Source organism: Zonotrichia albicollis, chromosome 9 (assembly GCF_047830755.1).
Source record: "Zonotrichia albicollis isolate bZonAlb1 chromosome 9, bZonAlb1.hap1, whole genome shotgun sequence".
NCBI classification, from domain to species: domain Eukaryota; kingdom Metazoa; phylum Chordata; class Aves; order Passeriformes; family Passerellidae; genus Zonotrichia; species Zonotrichia albicollis.
Window position 1 is genome coordinate 30,242,539 of NC_133827.1, and position 17,523 is coordinate 30,260,061.

Below are 17,523 nucleotides of genomic sequence, written 5' to 3' on the forward strand. Positions count from 1 at the left end.
TTAAAAAGCCTGGAAGACAATTGAGTGATCAGTGTCTGATTTTTTTTTTTGAAATGAGACCTTCATACAGGTTGAAATATGGGAGCATCTGCTTGCTTATCAATTCATCTTCTGGCAATTTGTGTCTAAAATAAAAGCCTTTTCCCTCAGATAATTTTAAGGGCTTTTTCATGTCACTGCCATTTAATCAGCTCTGACCCCATCAGAGCTTGGTTTCTTGAAGCTCCCTTTTTCATGATCTGCCTTTTTTTCATGCTGAGAATAAAACTAAGATATAGGACCTTGAAAACATTGTGTTACTGCAGGGTAAGAGTTAACCCTGCTTTAAGCTTAAGGTAATGAGAATCACATACTGGATTTCAGAAGGACATATTTAATAACATTGGTCTCATACATAGTTTGCAGAGAAATCTTGTTATGAAAGAATCTAAAAAATAATGTACAGTTTAAATTGAAGTATAAAATAATTATCTTTGTATTGGAACATCTCAGTAGGTAACTGTTTTCTGAAAAGCACTTTTTGAAACAATGATAAATAAGAAGAGAGTCACAGACTGGGGGACATGTTATACTTTATTAGATTAGTGGAATTACTTTGACATCAATAAGACTCCTAAAAAAATATTAACTTTTTTTTTTGTATTTTTCTTTTTTAATACAGAAAAGCATTCTATGGAGTAAATGAAATTGCTGTGAAAGTGCCTTCCATTTTTAAGCTTCTGGTTAAGGAGGTAAAACCTTTTCTTTAACAAATCAAAGTAAAAAGGTATATTATTGAAAGTTGTTTCAAGTGCAATGACTATTGACTGTTGGAAACCTTCCCTTAGAGCCCAACTTTCTAAAACAAAATGGTATGGACAATTTTTTTGAGCTATAAGCTCCAAAGTTCACAGCCTGGTGCCTTAGTAAGAAATTAGAAAACATATCAGAATTCTTTGAAAGGGTCAGCATCTTATTTATTTTTTGTAATTAATTTAAAACATAAAATGACATGTTCTCCATGAGAAGGCCAGGGATTATATATTACAGCATATTTATTTTAATGAACAAATGAAATGTAGTATTGTTGGATTTGTTTCGTTTTCCTTGTATCAGGTGGATTTGAATAACTGCTTTGTTATTTTGTGTTGTAATAATGCACAGTAGAAATTCTGAACAAAGAAACTCTCCAACCTGATCTAACAGAGTAAGAACTCGAGGTATCAGGTGTCATGGTTTGAGCCTGGCACAGAGCCAGTGCCCCCCATGAAAATGCCTCACCCTGGTGTCTGCTGTGAGATGTGACCAGGAATAAGCAAAACAGGCTCCAACTTAAACATAAAAGACACTTTATTACTTAAACTACAGGAAAAATAGGGAAAGACCATAAGGAAAAAGAAGAAAAGAATTGAAAACCTTACAAAGAAAACCATTTTCCTCCTCCCCACCACCTGACTTTCCCAATCCAATACATTCTCCCAAAACACCCGGTACGACACTTTAGTATACTCAAACATCAGTTCATGAAGAGGAAAGGAGTCCTTCTCGTTCCATAGGCTTCTCCTGGAAACACACTGAAACCTCGTGTGCTTCTCTGTCACTTCGGCACCGCCCGGAAAAAAAAAAGTCCCTTTGCCGCTTGTGACATTTTCCTTCCATGCCCAGTGCTCTCACCACTGCGCATGGCCAGAGCTGCTTTTAGGGTTGTCTTTCAAGGATGCCTTGTCTCACTCCAAAAAGGCACAGTCTCTGCTTTTGGGACATCTGTCCCCCCCATATTTTTCCAACCCCCTGGGGCCGGGGGGTCCTCACGAAGAACCTTCCTGGTTTTGAGGCACTGCCTCCCCCTAAATGCAGTCTGTGTCACAGGAACAACTGAGTCCATAGCCACGAGAAAAGTCCAGCCAAAAGGCCACTCCAAATCATCTCTCCCCATCCAATCATCTCCACATCTCATCTCTTATCTCCCTTCTTATTCAGCTTCGAGGAGGATTAGCATTTTTGCAAGGCCCCAATCATGCAAGAAAGGGTTAAAAGTTTTCAGTCTCTGTCGGTCCGGAGCGACTCCCACGCACGCTGCCCACACGCTGCCGCTCCAGCCGGGCACTCTCCCTCCTTCTCCTCCTAGCTGGCTGCTCTCCTGGGGGGGCTGGCTGCCCGAGGGCTGACTCTCTGGGATCTTCCACCCTTCCATCCTCGAAGCCCCCCGAAGCCCCCTCAACCCCATCTCTGTCCAGGCCCCAGGCCTACCGCATGGCCGGCCCCTCCCCCGCCCAGCAGCAACAGGCTGGGCGGGGGAGAGAGAGATCTGAACTCCTCGGCCGCGGTGTCCAAAAGAGGAAGTGCCAAGGGCAGTGCCTTGCTTTTAACCCCTGTGTATTCTCGGAGGTGTGTCCAAACCCCACTGGCCACACCGGACGCCAGTCTCAAACCCAAAACCTTCATTGGTTTGACCACAGCTTCCCAGAATTCCCACTCCTTCCTGGTCAAACCACGACATCAGGGCATTTATTAAGAATAAATAGAAAATAACATCCAAATTTGTTTAAGAATTATAATTTGAGGGTGCATCAGATATTGCCATTACCTTGTTTTGAGGTGTAGGGGAAAACGCATGCAGTCTTTGAAGTCTGTATTTGTGTATATTTGAGTGAGAACTGTGCTTTTTGAGGGGCTGAGGAGATAGTGAAAAAAAGGATCATTTTGGCAAATCAAAAAGTATGTATGAAGAACTGAAATTGTCTTCTCCCTGGAGGAGGATAATTTCAGCTTTGTTCTGATGGAGAACCCATGTGACCTTTTGGTGTAACTTGAATGTTCTGTCACTCTTCTAGGTTCTCAACCCTTTTTACATTTTCCAGTTGTTCAGTGTGATATTGTGGATCACTGATGAGTACCACTACTATGCATTAGCAATTGTGATTATGTCTGTAATATCCATTGTTAGCTCACTCTACACCATTAGAAAGGTAAGTTCAAAGAAAATGGATGCATCTTTTTGGCTTTTACTCATTGCCTTATTTTGTTATGAAATTGCCTACAAATCTTTAAGAATTTTTCAGAATTATACAGATAGAATATTGCTATGCATTTTCTCTCTTTGAGCTGAAAGAATTTGGATTTATAGTTTTCTTTGAGGCCTTTGAATCTTTTCCACGCTGATGAATCAATAGGTTGGCCTCAGACAGCAGAAACGCTCCCTTGCTTAAATAAAAGCCGGACACAAGTTTATGGACCAAGCTTTATTGACAGTAGTGATTCCATCTTGTGTTGTTTCCTTGCTTGAAAAGGCCCTGCAGAACTGAGCACCAGTGAAGCATATGGATTGTTAAACTGGTGATTCAGTTTGCTTTGTAGACTTACCTGATGGGAATCAAAGTAGTAATTATCCTTAAATTGCAATCTCTGAATTCAGACCAGAGACAAAAAAACCCCAAACAACTTCTACCTTAATTCAAGTCCATACAACTACTGCAGCTGTTACTTTTGTAAATGACTAAATGATTTTATAAGATTTTTACAGGACAGTGTATGTTTGCTTGCAGAATGCTGTTAAAATAGAAGCCTGTACAGGTTGATGCACTCAAGCTTTATTTGCCCATAAGTTTTCTAAACTATGTTCAAGAGAATGTTTTGAGTAGCATTTTGTTGTTAAAGAATGTTGGTAGAGAATCTCATCTCTTCTACTGTGCAATGTGCATTTAGAAGAAGACAAGCTGTGCTTTTGAATAATGAATTTTTCTCCCCTTCGCAGCAATATGTTATGTTACATGACATGGTAGCAGCTCACAGCATTGTAAGGGTTTCTGTCTGCAGAGGAAACCAAGGTAAATTTCACAGGTGGCTTGGAAGGTTGAATTTAAATTGCTCATGAAGTGTGAGTGTAAAGTGGGTCTGCATCTGTTCTTTCTTTAATCAGCTTGTAATGCTTGCATTCCTTAGCAAAATTGCATGGGAAAAGAAGTTCAAAGTGGAATTTAGATAGTGTAATGTGTTCAGGGTTAACTTTCTAGATGGAATTTTCAGTGAGTATCAGGTTTGTTCTAGATCAGGTGCTTGTTCTATTGCTGTTTCTCATTTTCTACCATTCCACTTCTGTAATAGTCATTCTGGTTTCTTTCCTAATTTAAAGATGTGCATGTGTTGGGTCTCCATTACAATTTATTACCCAGCAAGGGCTGCAAGATAATTTCTGAACTTCGCCTCATTTGGATATCACAGCAGTTAAAGGTGTGGTATCCAAAAGGTGTGATGCATGAGATTGTTTTTAAGACATACATTGGTGTTGGATTCATGTCTTTATACTGAAGTTAAACTGTAGCTATTCATTAATATCTTTTGTATAAGCTCAATTCCTTTCATTTGTCATGATGCACTCTATCCATGTGCTCTGGAGTTTAATCTGTGGTGGAATTGGGGTTCATCAATGGCCTTTTCTTTATATTTTTAAAATCTCTTCATGCCATTAGTTAAATCAATTTGTACATTTTATTAATAGTTGTATTTGTCACCACCTGGATCTTGAGTGTGAGGATCTTTATCAGGTTTTGTAGGTGGTGGCTATTTTCAAGTAAACTTGCTTGTGTTCTAATACTCAGAAATAGAAGAAATCCTTTCCACTGACCTGGTGCCTGGAGATACCATGTTGATTCCATCCAACGGGACAATTATGCCGTGTGACGCAGTGCTGCTCAGTGGTACTTGCATTGTAAATGAAAGTATGCTAACAGGTAAAGGAAATTTGATACACAGTGCTGCAGGCCTAAAAGTATTAGCTTATACCTGTGTGCATGCTTACTTGCAGTATGTTTTAGCAGAAGTGGATATGTTTATTTTGTTTGAAATGTGTATGTTCTTACAGTTAGACATGTTGTGAAGTACTTAGGTGTTGTGTCCTGCTTATCTGCAACACCTACCTGATACTGCTTGAAAACTCTAAAAATGAATGATTGTTTCTTGTTAAAAAAAATTCTTCTTGATAGTTTGTCTTCCTGCCTCTTAACTTGATGTTCTCAGTGCAGATCAGAAGGCTGTTTCTTCAGAAATATTTTTCCCAAACTTTTAGCTTCTTCCAAAAATGAAGTAGTGAGTAGAATGTTCTACTGTATTTAAAACCACAAATTATTATCTCAAATTGTGCCTGCATACTCTGAAATCAGGTGTCTGATGTATTTAAAGGACAGCTTCAGTGACTAGGATGGACTTTTTGTTATTCCTAGGATAATCTGTCCAAATTGACAGCCTTTAGGAAATTTTAGTTCAGAGATTGTATGTTCTGTTGTGTTCAGTTTTTCTGAATATACTTGATCCTCTTGCTGTTGCTAGCAACTGATAAAAATTGATTGTTCCCCTAGCTTGAGTGCACTTGGTCACCAAAGGAGCTGAGAATAATTTTCTTCAGCTTCTAGCTTTTCTGAGTAAAGATGGGGGTGATGGTTTTCAGCGAGAGAAGGAAGCTTGTCCTGTTTATTTTAATGAACTGTGTTTTATATCATAAACTGTCATTTGAAGTAAAGGGCACAGAAGCTCTAGAAAGAAGTTAAAGGAGTATAAGGAGTTAAATAGCATTTGGGTAAGGTGAGAGACTACCTAATATGCTAAAAGGAAGATGACTTCCTTAAGTCTGCCTGTGCTGGTGAAATGACATTATATTATTCTACTTGTAGTTGTGAATGAAAAAAATGTCTTTTCTTCTCTGATCTTGCTTAGAGACTTTCTTTCCTTTAAGGTGAAAGTGTTCCTGTCACAAAGATCAATCTGCCAAATCCTTCAGAATATCCAAAAGCAGTGGGAGATGAGATCTACAGTCCCGAGGTGCACAAGCGGCACACGCTGTTCTGTGGGACCAATGTCATCCAGACCCGCTTCTACACTGGGGAGTTGGTCAAAGCTCTGGTGGTGAGGACAGGTACTGATGGTTACCTTTATCCCTTGTTGGTGTACTACTCCTTTCTGTAGGTGTGTGTCAATTGGCTGATACTGCTAAACTTGGTAAAGGAATGTACCCCACATAGCTTGATAAAAGTCTTAAAACCATGATAAAACTAGAGGATGTTCTGAAGATTAACAGTTGGCAAGGAAAAAAGTCTTCAGCATCATTTAAAACTTACTTGAATGTGTTTTCTTGTCCTTTAGAGGTTTCTTTGTAGTGTGTTGGTTGAACTGCATGTGCCTCTTGGAAAAGATTTGGGTGGATAGTGGGGAGCAGCTGATTGGATGGGTAGTGGGGAACAGCTGATTTTAGCAGAGTCATTCACAATGCCAAATGTTTTTCTTTACCTATAGTTATTTCAAAGTGCATAACATTTACTTAAAAAATTAGTTTGATCTAGCTACAGAAATGCTAATTCATATGTTAGAGGTCTGGTCATAAATGTCTATGAAAACGAATTGCACAAGCTAGTATAATTGTGGGATTCTGCTTTACAAAGATTATCTTAAGAAAATTGCCACAAAATAAATTGAATGCAAGCTATAATCCAAAGTACAATAAAACAAGTTAGAAGAAATTGGACTGAATTGACTAGACTGCTACTTAAAGCAAGATTTCCAACAAATAACTTCATCCTAATTAGCTGTTTCTTACTCTGGTGTATTCTTTTCACCTTCTGTTAGTCTGCTTTAGCAGTAAAAGTTCTAATTTTTTGTTTTATTCTCTTTTTTGAGGCTTTTATTAGTCTTTTCTTTCAGATAGATATTTTCCTTCTGTTGAACACATCTGCCCTTTAATAATATACATCTGAACTTGTTTTGTTTCTTAAATCAATTTCATGTGCCCAGCAGGTGTGCATGTAGAGCAGGGTGAGCCCAAACAGCAGCAGAAATGAACTGCTGAAGGCAATGCCCTGAGCAAGGGCTCAGCCTTTGCTGTGGTGGCTTGCACACTGAAAAGCTGTCAGGGAGCTGTCACTAATGCCAGAAGACCTTGCATTGACATTAGGTTGTAGTAATAGACTTTGAAGTGTAAGCAGATGAAAAATGTTTTGGGCACACAAAATTGGGCATTAATGTTGGCCTCTTTAAACGTCGAGGCAAAAGTTCAAGGAGCGCCTTGGGATATCTGTTGGTTGTTCAACTGAGACCTTTAGAGGGTTAGTCTCCTAGTTTAATTGTCAAAATGCCATCAGGAGGTGCCCTTCTCAGAAGATGACTCCCTGCACTGCAGTTTTTTCTGAGTCTTTCATTCTGGCTCTCAAAGGAACTTAAGTAGACCTGCCATTTCAGTATTTGATGTTGGACTCTGAATATCTTAATTTTCTTTTCTGCAAGGACTGGCTTAATTAGACAATAAATATGGCCACTAGCTCTGCACGGTGAGGGACAAAATGCAGTACAGCAAACTCTGCCAGACCAAGCCATGTGAGGATTTGCTGCTGCTGCAGAGGAGGGGTTTGTTTGCATCAGCTGCATGTCCTTGCCGTAGGAGAGAAGCCCTTAGTGTGATGTACGCATATAAGCACCTTAATTACAGTATTGCAAAACATCTGCTGTGGATATTGAGAAGCACTGTAATGAAATTAGTAGCTTAAGGGTTTTATTGAGGTTTTTAATGTATTTTAATAGCTTTGCTTTTGTTTGTATTTTTAATAACTTACTCCTTTTTTATTTCTAGGCTTTAGTACTGCTAAAGGACAGCTTGTTCGTTCCATACTGTATCCAAAGCCAACTGATTTTAAGCTCTACAGAGATGCGTATTTATTTCTCCTGTCTCTGGTGGTGGTAGCAGGCTTTGGATTTCTTTACACAATTGTCAATAGCATCTTAAATGAGGTATGTTTCCATTTCTGCTCCAGAACTGCCTTAGTTTAGAAAAGTGGTGACCATGACTTCCATCACACTTCAGATGATGAGAAACTATTTGATTTAAAGTGAAAATCTTTTTGTTCTGTTTTATATCAGTGAAATGAGACAAGGTTATTGAGACGGAAATTCAGCACAGAAGCAGAAGTTTAATATCTTAGAGAGAAATTTGAGTTTTCCTTGGTTTCTCTTGACCCAGTTACTAGATTTTTATCTTTGTTATATGTAACTATCTGACTTATAGTTGGAAGAAATAGGATACAGCCCATCTAAACATGCTGCAGGCAAAAAAGTCCTTATCAAGGAATAACCTGATAACTTTTAAGTTTTTTTGTTTGTTTTATTTATTTTTTTCTCTCAAAAAATTTTGCATTATTCAGCTTATGTTTTAATGTAATACATTGCCAGGGAGAAAAGTGCAAATTTAAAGTTATGGGTTGTGGATAATTTAGGACTGGATTATTGTGGTTGCTGATGGTAGGTGAAGATTGTGCTAAATTTCTGGGCAATCCAGAACACACTATACTGGGGAAAACAATGTGTGGCTTTTGCTCTTGCATCCCATCAGTGGGATGGTGAATGTGTAAGCAGTGAATTCTGCTCGTTAACTCTGACCTCTGCTGCAGGTTCCAGCTCGCACCATCATCATCGAGTCCCTTGACATTATCACCATCACGGTGCCTCCAGCACTCCCTGCTGCTATGACTGCTGGCATCGTTTATGCACAAAGAAGGTTGAAAAAAATTGGCATCTTCTGCATCAGCCCACAAAGGATAAATATTTGTGGCCAGCTGAATCTTGTGTGTTTTGATAAGGTTAGGTGAATTTTGAAACCTTGCTACCTGAAGGAGCATTGTCTTAGAAAAGGGAGTTTGTATAGATAAAAAGGGAAAACTCATTATTTTTCATGTAAGTTAGATGATTTGTGATCTGTTAGCTTCCAGGTATTCAGTGTTTACCATCTGCCAATTCTCCTAATTTAATCTGCTCTAAGAAGTTGTTGTAATTGAGCTGCTTTCTTATTTCAAAACTCCCAACTTACTACTGGCACCTCAGAAATGTGAGAGTTAAGGCTTACTAAGAACTTTATTTAGCACACAAGCTTCTGAAAAACTCAGGTGTGAAGTCAGACTTGTTCTCATTTTCATTAATATCAATGAAAAGCTGAGTGAGTGTATTTTGTTATTATTTGTTAAACAAACATGAATGAAAGACAGTAATGCTGCTAGCCAGAATTCTTTGCTTTTGGCTATTTCCTAGATAAAATTTATTTTCCTCTTTTGATTTTATCTCAAATAATAAGTATAATACTAACTGTATTATTTCAACTGTAAGTACATTTCAGTTACTGTTTTAACTATATCAGATAGTACTAATGGTTTAGTGCCCATATTCCATTGTCCTTAGTCTCTGAATATTGAGATGATGTGCTATCAGCTTTGGATTTTAAAGGTCTGTTTCATTTGTCCTGTCTCCAGTGAGGAGCATGACTGCTTTGAATGTTTTTGAAAGTTACTTACCAGGTTTGAAACTTAATTACTAGCAAAAAGCAAGGGGAGATACTGTATTTTCTGTCCTGAAGTCTTGCTTTGTATGTGAAAACAAAAGAAAACTTTCTTAAATAGCTGCTAATTTTTGCTTTGCTGGAAGATAGTTTGTTTCTGAAGGCTTTTTCTTCATGCCATGCCCTTGGTCTCTTTGCAGACTGGCACACTTACTGAGGATGGCTTGGATCTTTGGGGGATTCAGCGGGTGGAAAATGCTCGGTAAGGATGAGCTCAGGGCTGATAGCAAACATGATACTCATGTTGTACTGTAACAGCTTCAGCAGAATAGGATAGAAAATTCAGTGTGAGCTCATGTATGTTTACATTTTTGTAATGTGCTGTAGGAATGCCACTTAAACTGTGGCTTAGGTCTAGTGGAAGTTTAAACTCTCCAGAGAAGCTGAGGCAGAATTTTATTTGTTAGTCTGAGATCTCATCATGGTCATACTGCAAAACAGTTGCATATTTCTTTAATCCTGTCCTCCTAAGCCATGACTTTTTGGGCTGCTAAAATGAATTACCTTAGCTAATTAAGTTAAGTACTAAGTGATAAGAGGGCCTTGTATGAGAGATCAAACTAGACAAGGAAGGAATGAGCACTGAGTGTTTGAAGGAGGAAAAAGTTGTGATAGTTTCTGAAGATTCCAGCCCAGAGTCTTAATTTGTTTTCCGTGATGTGTGAAAACACAAGTGAAGGGACTTGTGCAGTCAATTTTCTTCTGTTAATCTAAACAAACCTTTTGAAGTGGCTCATAATAAATAATTATAGTGCTAAGTATATTATTACTTCATTGTTTCAGTTTCCTTTTGCCGGAAGAGAGGGCTTGCAGTGAGAGCTTGCTGAGGTCAGAGTTTGTTGCTTGCATGGCAACTTGTCATTCCCTTACAAAAATTGAAGGGGTGCTTTCTGGGGATCCCCTTGATTTGAAGATGTTTGAAGCAATAGGATGGGTAAGTGTCTTTTTTCTCCTGAATATTGGATTATGAGCAAGTCCAAGTTAATGAATGTATAAATTAGTTGACTTTTTTTTAATACAGATTTTAGAAGAAGCAACTGAAGAGGAAACAGCCCTTCATAATAGAATCATGCCAACAGTGGTTCGACCTTCAAAACAACTTTCCCCAGAATCCAAGCAAGCAACAGATCAAGAAATGGTATAAAAACTCAAAACAATTTATATGAGTTAAATAAACACATTTTACTATATGATAAAATTGAAATTGGTCAGAACTGTGAGGGTTTTGATGGCAAGGATACAACAAACATGTTTAAACCATTGTTGAAGATAGTGATTCAGTATATGCCCATTGCAAGGTGAGCAAAGTGAGTGTCAGCATTATTGCCTTTACTGATTAGTTTAAAAGTACAGTAATGCTTTTTGAGCTTATGCCTTTTAATATTTGTATGTTACCAAATTCTTACATTTTAATGAAATGCTTAGGTGTGCTCACCTTGCAGTTTCAGTTAAGACAATAATTTGTTAATGTCACTATGTGGCATGGAATTCTTGCCACTCTGGTACCTTGGAGATAATATTAAGTGCTGAGTAAAAAAACAAAATGTACTTGGCAAATGTTTCTTCTAGCTGTATTTTGAAGTATTTTTAAATATTTCACAAAGGGAAATTTTAAGCCTGTGAGTGTATATCCAGATTATCACAGAGTAGGGTAGTGGGAGGTTGTAACAAGTCAGTACATTTGTATGAGTTGTATTTTGTACTAGATAGAACTGCCTTTTGTTCAGGGTTCAGTGCACATGCACAGCAGTAATTTCTGTGCAGTAGTTGATATCTGAACATTCTTGCAACTTAGTGCATTATTTTTTGGAGGGATATACTTAATAATAATGTGGCCTCATTCTGAAACACCATAGTACTTTAGTCAGTTACAAAGGCTAAACAGTTTGGATGTGAAAGGTCTTGGTAATTCTAATCAAGAAATCAAGCTCTACAGTTCTACTGTGTCTCACTTAAAGTAAAGGATACTAAACAGATGCAGTATATTTATATTCAGCTTTTATGAAATCCATTGAAAATACAGTATGACTTGATACTGATTCATGTAGAAATAATTTGTATCTGAAGAAATACTCAAAATTGATATTTAGAGTGACTGTATATTTTTTTGCTTTTTCAGGAGTTGTTTGAGCTGTCGGTAAGTATACTTCTTCATTTGGCACATACCTATTTTTCTGAAGATGCATGTGGATGTAACCCTTTTGTTCCTTCCTTCCTGTCTGGCACAGACTGGGTATGAAATTGGGATCGTGCGCCAGTTTCCATTTTCCTCAGTGTTGCAGCGCATGTGTGTCATAGCCAGGGTTCTAGGGGAAAAGAGAATGGATGCTTACATGAAAGGTGCCCCAGAGGTGATTGCCAGCTTGTGTAAGCAGGAAACAGGTAAAGGAGCAAATTTTTTTATTTCTTCTGTAGCTCAGCTGAAATATGAATATTTTAATAACTCAAAACTTGATTTTTCTAAAGTTCCTGTTGACTTTGAGCGTATCCTGGAAGACTACACTAAGCAGGGCTTCCGAGTTATTGCTCTTGCTCACAGAAAACTGGAGTCTAAGCTTACGTGGCACAAAGTCCAGACTATTAGCAGGTAAGACTGGCTTCACTTTTTTAATAAGTAACAGATTTTAAAAGCTGCATCCTTTGAATTAATATGCAATGTGTATTTTTGTTTACATCAATTACTACTCTTCTTTAGCTTTTTTTGTCTTGGCATACATAGTTCTGTACATCCTTTAGTTGTGCTCTGGACACACAAGATAAGGAAATTTTTTTCTGCAATGAAGTGATTTCAGAGGATGAGCTTTAAGCTGGAAATGAACTGGAATATCATTTTCATGGTGTCTAATTTACATTATTGTGGCAGAAAACCTCATCTGATTTCTTTACTTGCACATATTTATATCATCTATGTTTATTAAGGCAAATGGCAAGTAGTGAAAATCCTCCTATGCATGTTTGATGTAGTTTCTTTGTCTCCTAAAGGCAGCATGTCCATTTTCTCATTGCAGTGGTTTGAAAAGTAGAAAAATTTCTTCCTTCAAGTAGTAGAACCTCCTGTGAAATATTTTTCAGCTGGGCCTAGTTTTGTGGATAATGTCATCTTTTCTGCAGTGCTTGAATGTGTAATATGGCTATGAAAATGCCAACTTTGACTGTGTTCTTTTGTATCAGCCCTGTGTGCAAGGTGAACATTTAGCAAAGCAATGAGTTTTCCAGTTTCAGGTGTGAAAGTCTGCAATAGCAGTAGAATACCCAAGACCTGTAAATACACTGACTTTTTAATGTAAACCAAAGGAAGTTCATTTCTCTGCCTAATTAGCTAGTGCCTATTAATCTTGCATGCCTTTTTAAGAATGTGGTAGCTTTTATCTTAAGGTTCAGCTAAATTGGAAAATAGAGATGTGTGCTCTAAACATATCTTAATATTTCAGAGCAGATTTTTTAGCTATAACCTATTTGAGACTGTAATTTCCTTTAGAAAGCTTTCTCATGGAAGAAACTGAAAATTGTGCTTGAGAGGAAACAACACTTTTTCATACTGGTTTTCAAATAAAACAAGGGAAATAAGTATACGTTATTGTGATTATGTCTTTCACATCACTTTGTATAAAGCAAATTACTTCATGGTTAAAAATACACATTCCTCTTTACTTTGATAAGCAGAAAATCAGGCTTTTAGAGTTTCATCTAATAATTGTAAATCTTAAAATCTTCTCTTCCTTGTCTCTTTTTCATCAGAGATGCTATTGAATGCAACATGGATTTTATGGGGTTAATTATAATGCAAAACAAGTTAAAGCAAGAAACCCCTGCTGTACTTGAAGATTTGCATAAAGCCAACATTCGCACTGTCATGGTTACAGGTTAGCATGTAAACATTGATACTCAAAGATCCATCTCTTTCTTGTTCTAATTATGTGTATTAGTGTCAGTGGGTTTACACTGTGTTTATAGCAACAGGGAAGTTTAGAAACTGTGAAAATAATTGTGAAAATATTCAGACTCCATTTTTTTTCTTTTTGGGTGCAAGTTGCTTTGGTAAGTCAGAGAAACCAGAAGAGGCTTTAATTCCACTTTGTGGTTTCTTCTCCCTAAGTATAAACTACTTGATACTGAATTGGAGGACGAAAACCCTTAAAAGTCTTCCAAATCAGGCTAAGTGGAAGTCCTAGTCTAATTTTGTGACTGAACTTGCTTTGAACAGGAGGTTGGACTGGTTGTCCTGATGTTCCCTACCATTTTCATTTATACTATGAAGAGTCACTTTGTATTGGATTTTTTCTGGGAGAATGACTTAGGTCCTAGTAAGCATTCTAGATGTCTGTGCTCAGTGTTTTTTATACGATATGTGTTTGCTTTTTAAATCACAGGTGATGTGATTTTGGAATTTTTGCTGGGCTAACAATACAGCTCTGTGTTTGCATGTTCTGTGACTGTAAAAAGCAGTATTTTAAATGGCTTTCTGCCAGATTTTCCATATACACTAAGATGTGGTCAATAAGAGATCATTATAGCTCCAAGCAGCAAACACAATTTGCAGAGGAGGGGGTTTACCTGGGGCTTTGAATGTTGTCTGTAGGTTTGGTTTGCTCTGAGGTTGGCCCTGATAGGGGAGCAGTCCTCATAGTTCTGTACAGGCTTTGTTAGCTTTTCTCTTTCAGGGAATATCAACCTATGATCTTGATGTTTTTCTGGCTGAAACCCTTTAAAATGCTATTGTTTAACAGGGGATAACATGTTAACTGCTATCTCTGTGGCCAGAGACTGTGGAATGATTCTACCTCAGGATAAGGTCATTATTGCTGAAGCACTACCTCCAAAGGATGGGCAGGCTGCCAGGATCAACTGGCATTATGCAGATACCCTCGCAAAATGCACTAGTTCATCACCAGCCATAAACTCAGAGGTAATATGACCATATTATGCACACATGTTAGAATGTAAGCTGTTAGTTTTACAGTTCTTTTTATGTTATTCCATTAAATAGTAAATCAGCTGTTAAGTGTCAGTTCAGCATTGATATACTGGTTAACTTTGAGATCTTCAAATACCAAAGACTAGTAAAGCAGCTGGGGGAAGTAGTTTTTCAACTGTGATATGACATTTGACATTTCACTTGACAGGGTTTTTTTTCCCCAACATTTCAATATGTCAAAACTTCTCTAGCTGCTTGTAGTTGAAACATTAAACTACATTTTCTTAGTAATATGTAAGTGTGTATGAGTTTTTTTTTCAAATTACCTTCTTATAAACCTAGTCATACATAGAATAGAATACCCCTCTGAGTATTAGCTTGAAATGGCAAGGTGTCTGTGTGAATTCATTACTGTATTAAACTACTTTTGATAGGATATTCCAGTTAAATTGGTCCATGAAAGCCTTGAGGATCTCCAGATGACAAAATACCATTTTGCAATGAATGGGAAGTCATTTGCAGTGATTTTGGAGCATTTTCAGGACCTGGTACCCAAGGTGAGCATTTCCCTTGAGTCTGGGCACTTTGAGTGGTGAGGAGCCTTTGCCCTGTGAGCATTAAGAACTCTCCTGTCTTGCAGCTCGTGCTACACGGCACTGTGTTTGCTCGCATGGCACCTGATCAGAAAACTCAGCTGGTGGAAGCTTTACAAAATGTAGAGTAAGTATTTGCTTGAGCATAGAAAGCAAGAGGGTTCAATGTGTTTGGTTTGATAGGAGACAAAAATTATACATGCTCCTAGCTGTTTTGCCTAAAGAAAAATGCTGGGCTGAGTAAACTCCTTGTGTTGATAGATCAGCCTATTAGCTGATCTAATAGAATGAGAGGAGAGCAGTACCATCTGCTGGCTAGTTGGGAAAGGTTCAGACTTTTAATGAGGTTTTAAATGAGGAATATCTTTACAAACTGACGAACATATTTTATAAATGCAGTTGCTTGGTTTATGAAACAAGCCCATCAAATGTCTTCTGTGTATTACAGAGGTATTATCAGGATGACTTCTGTTTACATTGGTCAGTATGTGAGTGTTGGTGTCAGGCCTTGCAGCTTTACAAAATATTACAGAAGTGTCATTGCCTAGAGCAAAGATTCTTTGGACCACATTGGGATGATAGAGAGTTAATTAACCATTATTGCTTTGATTGACCTGTCAGTGTCATGTTACTTTTCTACCTCCTTATATGTATAACAGCAACAGTAATTGATTTCAGCATTAATGATCACCCATTGTTATACAAACCCTGAATAACTCAAAGTAATATAGAAGTAATTAATGAAATAAGCTAAATGGACCATGGTTAGAGAATGATCCAGAATGCTGATATCTGTTTTGCTTTTGTAGTTACTATGTGGGCATGTGTGGAGATGGAGCAAATGACTGTGGGGTAAGTATATTTTTATTTTCCATACAGAACCATTCAGTTAAATGGTACAGCTGAAGGCAAGTTCTAAAATGGTCCCTGTTTTAATGTTACCTGGCAGGCACTGAAGAGGGCACATGGTGGTATATCTCTGTCTGAACTTGAGGCTTCTGTGGCATCACCATTCACTTCCAGGACACCCAGTATTTCCTGTGTGCCAAAGCTGATCAGGTAACGCCACTGACTGTGGACTTAAATGTGTCTGTGTAACTCATCTTGCATGCTCTATTTTAGTATATGTTTGATGCTGCAGGAAACCAGTGTGAATTACAGAATACATACATTTTAGTGATTCTGTTTCTTTACCAAAGGTACTCAGTGCAAAACCCTGCCATAGCATGATTTACTATTTTGTTGTAAAATCCTTTGTCCGTGAAAGCATGACCAAGCTTCTACACGTTAGTCTTTAATTTTGTCGTAGTCACTTTGCTAGTTTCCATAAAGGCTATGTGTAATTGCAAAGATAATTGCTCAGCACCATACAGAGTAGAAGGCGAATTCTCTAAATAGGGTTTGACCAATTTGTTGACTCTAGAATTGGAAATTAGGTAATGATTTTGGATAATGGTCAGCCAAAGAAGAATCTAGGGGTCTGTGGGGAACTAATGAAGTAATGCATTATCAGAAACATTTCTGAAGTCAGCAGCTCTGTGGCTGACTGTGTTTATTCAGTCCATGCAGTAAACTAATGCTTCATAGATGCTGTGTAAAAAGACATTCATTTAAAAACCTCTGTTGAAAACCACATGAAGTCCAAAGAGGACTGGTTAGGTGGTGGCTGAGTTCAGAAGACATACGCACAACTTGCTGTTGGGGAAGTGTGCCATTCTGACTCCTGTTTCTCTCATGTCTGTAGCCTAATTCCCTCAGAGGGTTTGCTGGTGTGTCTAATTGCAGCTAACATATTGGTAGGCAGAACTGAACTGCTTGGACAGAAAGCTTTGTAGGTACATGATTCCATCTGTTTTCACAGGGAAGGCCGTGCTGCTTTAGTAACTTCCTTCTGTGTGTTCAAATTCATGGCATTATACAGCATCATCCAGTACATCACTGTTACTCTGCTGTATTCTGTAAGTATTCTGTCAGTACCTATAAAGTGTCAGCATAATTTAGAGATTTGAAAGTTGATAGATATTGAATACAAATTATTGCAAGTCCCTTTGAGTACAATGTATGCATTCAAAAATACATTTAGACTGAAAGTGTTGTTAGTATTTTGGGGTTTTTTTCATATTAACTGTACAAAATACATGATAGTATCTGTTTAGAAAAGGCAATAACCAATGACTGAGAAAAGAAAGTCTCTACAGTAGGAAGACCAAATAAGCATATATACAAAGCAAAAATACAGGTTTCAGTTCTTTTAAAAATTTTCAGCATTTTGAAATAGCCTAACTTATTTTAAAGGGCAATGCATTCATTTTATGTTAGAATTTAAAGAAACTGGAAGTACTGATTTGGCTGGGTGGGGGGGAAGCAAAGTGGAATATTTCCTGTTAATATGGTTGGTTTCACAATAGTGGCATGTGGTAGAAATCCTGTATTTTAATTTGTATTCTGACCAAGTTGAAGGCACAGAGTATTAAAGGACTTTTGAGGTGGAAATTTTCACAGCTGTATGAGTACATAGTAAGGCTATGGTGTTTAAAGAGCTCTAGGCCTAAGCTGTTACTGCATTGGTATGTAAGATTCAATAATATAATTTTGATTACAAACCAATTTCAATTACAAATAGCTTATCCATCTTGAAAAGGAAATTGTTTCATACTGTGATACTTCAGGAA

The 17,523-nt window shown here is 37.6% G+C and overlaps 1 protein-coding gene across 4 annotated transcripts in view; it reads left to right on the top strand.

Annotated features, from left to right (window-relative positions):
* The window catches only part of ATP13A3 (ATPase 13A3), a 52,779-nt gene that overhangs the window by 25,733 nt on the left and 9,523 nt on the right, over window positions 1-17,523 (top strand). For all 4 annotated transcript variants that reach the window (XM_074547196.1, XM_074547195.1, XM_074547194.1 and 1 more), the window contains 20 exons: window positions 662-731; window positions 2,814-2,948; window positions 3,734-3,806; window positions 4,578-4,709; window positions 5,708-5,887; window positions 7,592-7,749; window positions 8,406-8,594; window positions 9,484-9,545; window positions 10,127-10,277; window positions 10,365-10,481; window positions 11,463-11,480; window positions 11,572-11,725; window positions 11,810-11,930; window positions 13,082-13,206; window positions 14,071-14,249; window positions 14,693-14,815; window positions 14,899-14,978; window positions 15,661-15,703; window positions 15,801-15,910; window positions 16,713-16,809. In XM_074547196.1, the coding sequence (XP_074403297.1) occupies window positions 662-731; window positions 2,814-2,948; window positions 3,734-3,806; window positions 4,578-4,709; window positions 5,708-5,887; window positions 7,592-7,749; window positions 8,406-8,594; window positions 9,484-9,545; window positions 10,127-10,277; window positions 10,365-10,481; window positions 11,463-11,480; window positions 11,572-11,725; window positions 11,810-11,930; window positions 13,082-13,206; window positions 14,071-14,249; window positions 14,693-14,815; window positions 14,899-14,978; window positions 15,661-15,703; window positions 15,801-15,910; window positions 16,713-16,809 (2,317 nt within the window). The remainder of the gene's footprint in view (window positions 1-661; window positions 732-2,813; window positions 2,949-3,733; window positions 3,807-4,577; window positions 4,710-5,707; window positions 5,888-7,591; window positions 7,750-8,405; window positions 8,595-9,483; window positions 9,546-10,126; window positions 10,278-10,364; window positions 10,482-11,462; window positions 11,481-11,571; window positions 11,726-11,809; window positions 11,931-13,081; window positions 13,207-14,070; window positions 14,250-14,692; window positions 14,816-14,898; window positions 14,979-15,660; window positions 15,704-15,800; window positions 15,911-16,712; window positions 16,810-17,523) is intronic.